We start from the raw sequence: 1244 nt of genomic DNA on the forward strand, positions 1-1244 counted from the left end.
CCCCCGGGGTAAAAGGGGGGGGTTTTGACCCCCCCAAAGGGGGTTTTTGGGGGCCCCCAAGGGCGGGGTTTTTCCTTTAAAAAATTTTTTTTTCCCCCCAGTTTCCCCCAAGGGGAAGGGGGGGGGGTTTTCCCCCTTTTTTTTTTTTCGGGGGGCTTTTTTTTAAAAAACATTTTTTACATTTCCCCAAAAACCCCCGGGGGGGCCTTGGGTTGCCCAACCCCCCCCGGGGAACCCCGCCCCCCCTTCCCAAGGGGTTTTTTGGGGAAAGCCCCCCCCCCCCCCCTTCCCCCTTGGGGGGCCCCGCCAGGGAACCGCAACCAGGAATTGGGGGTTGGGCGCCGAGCACGTGGCTTGCACCCCCCCCCCCCCCCCCCGGCCCCTCGGGCCCAACTTCCGGTCCCGCCCCGGAAGGAATCCGGCGGGGACCGGCAGCCTCCCCCGCCGCCGCCGACTCAAAATGAGATAGGTCGCGGCTCGGTTCTCGCACAGAGAACATGTGCTCCACGGGTGCTCTCGCTAAGAGTGCTGCCTCTCACGCCGCGCCGGGCAGCGGGGAGGGGAGGGGGAGCCCGAGCCGCTCGGCGGTCTGCCGCGCCTCCTCCAGCGAGATCCACTCCACTCCCTTCCCGTCACGCGTCCGATCCGCCTGCTGCCCGTCCGCCATCCACATGACGCCCTCGCCGACGGGGGCACCCTGCTTGTAGAAGACCGAGTACACGCTGCCGTTGGCGTGCCGGTAGACGCCGCGCCCCTCCATCTCATCCGCCTTGAACTCGCCGTCGTAGACGTTGCCGTCGGCGTACCGGTAGACGCCGCGCCCCTCCCTCTTACCCGCCTTCCACTCGCCGTCGTAGTTTTCGCCGTTGGCGAGCCGCAGGACGCCGCGCCCCTCCCTCATACCCGCCTTGTACTCGCCGTCGTAGACGTTGCCGTTGGCGTACCGCATGACGCCGCGCCCCTCGCGCTCTCCCGCCGCGTTGTACTCGCCCTCGTACTCCCCCTTCACCACCTCGCCCGAGGCATACATCGCGTTGTTCACCTTGGTAGCGTAGTCACGGTACAGCTGGACGACCACCGGCTTGTCGCCCTTGCCCGTGAAGGAGGCCTCCTCGATCGCGGCGATCACGCGCTCGTTACGCGGCCCCATCCCCTCGTCGGCGCGGTCCTCCATCTCCGCCACACGGGGCCCCGCGCCGTCGATCTCGACGACCTTGGGCTGCAGCCGCTCTCCAGCAGCTTGC

General features: G+C 67.4%; 1 protein-coding gene across 1 annotated transcript; it reads right to left on the bottom strand.

Annotated features, from left to right (window-relative positions):
- Positions 1–745: 745 nt before the first annotated feature.
- EMIHUDRAFT_50602 (hypothetical protein) lies at positions 746–997 on the bottom strand (the record flags this gene model as incomplete). Its single annotated transcript, XM_005758576.1, has 1 exon — positions 746–997. A coding segment is annotated over one exon (252 nt), but the record flags the coding sequence as incomplete, so codon positions are not given.
- Between the last annotated feature and the right edge of the window lie 247 nt (positions 998–1244).

Source organism: Emiliania huxleyi (assembly GCF_000372725.1).
Source record: "Emiliania huxleyi CCMP1516 unplaced genomic scaffold EMIHUscaffold_8584, whole genome shotgun sequence".
NCBI classification, from domain to species: domain Eukaryota; phylum Haptophyta; order Isochrysidales; family Noelaerhabdaceae; genus Emiliania; species Emiliania huxleyi.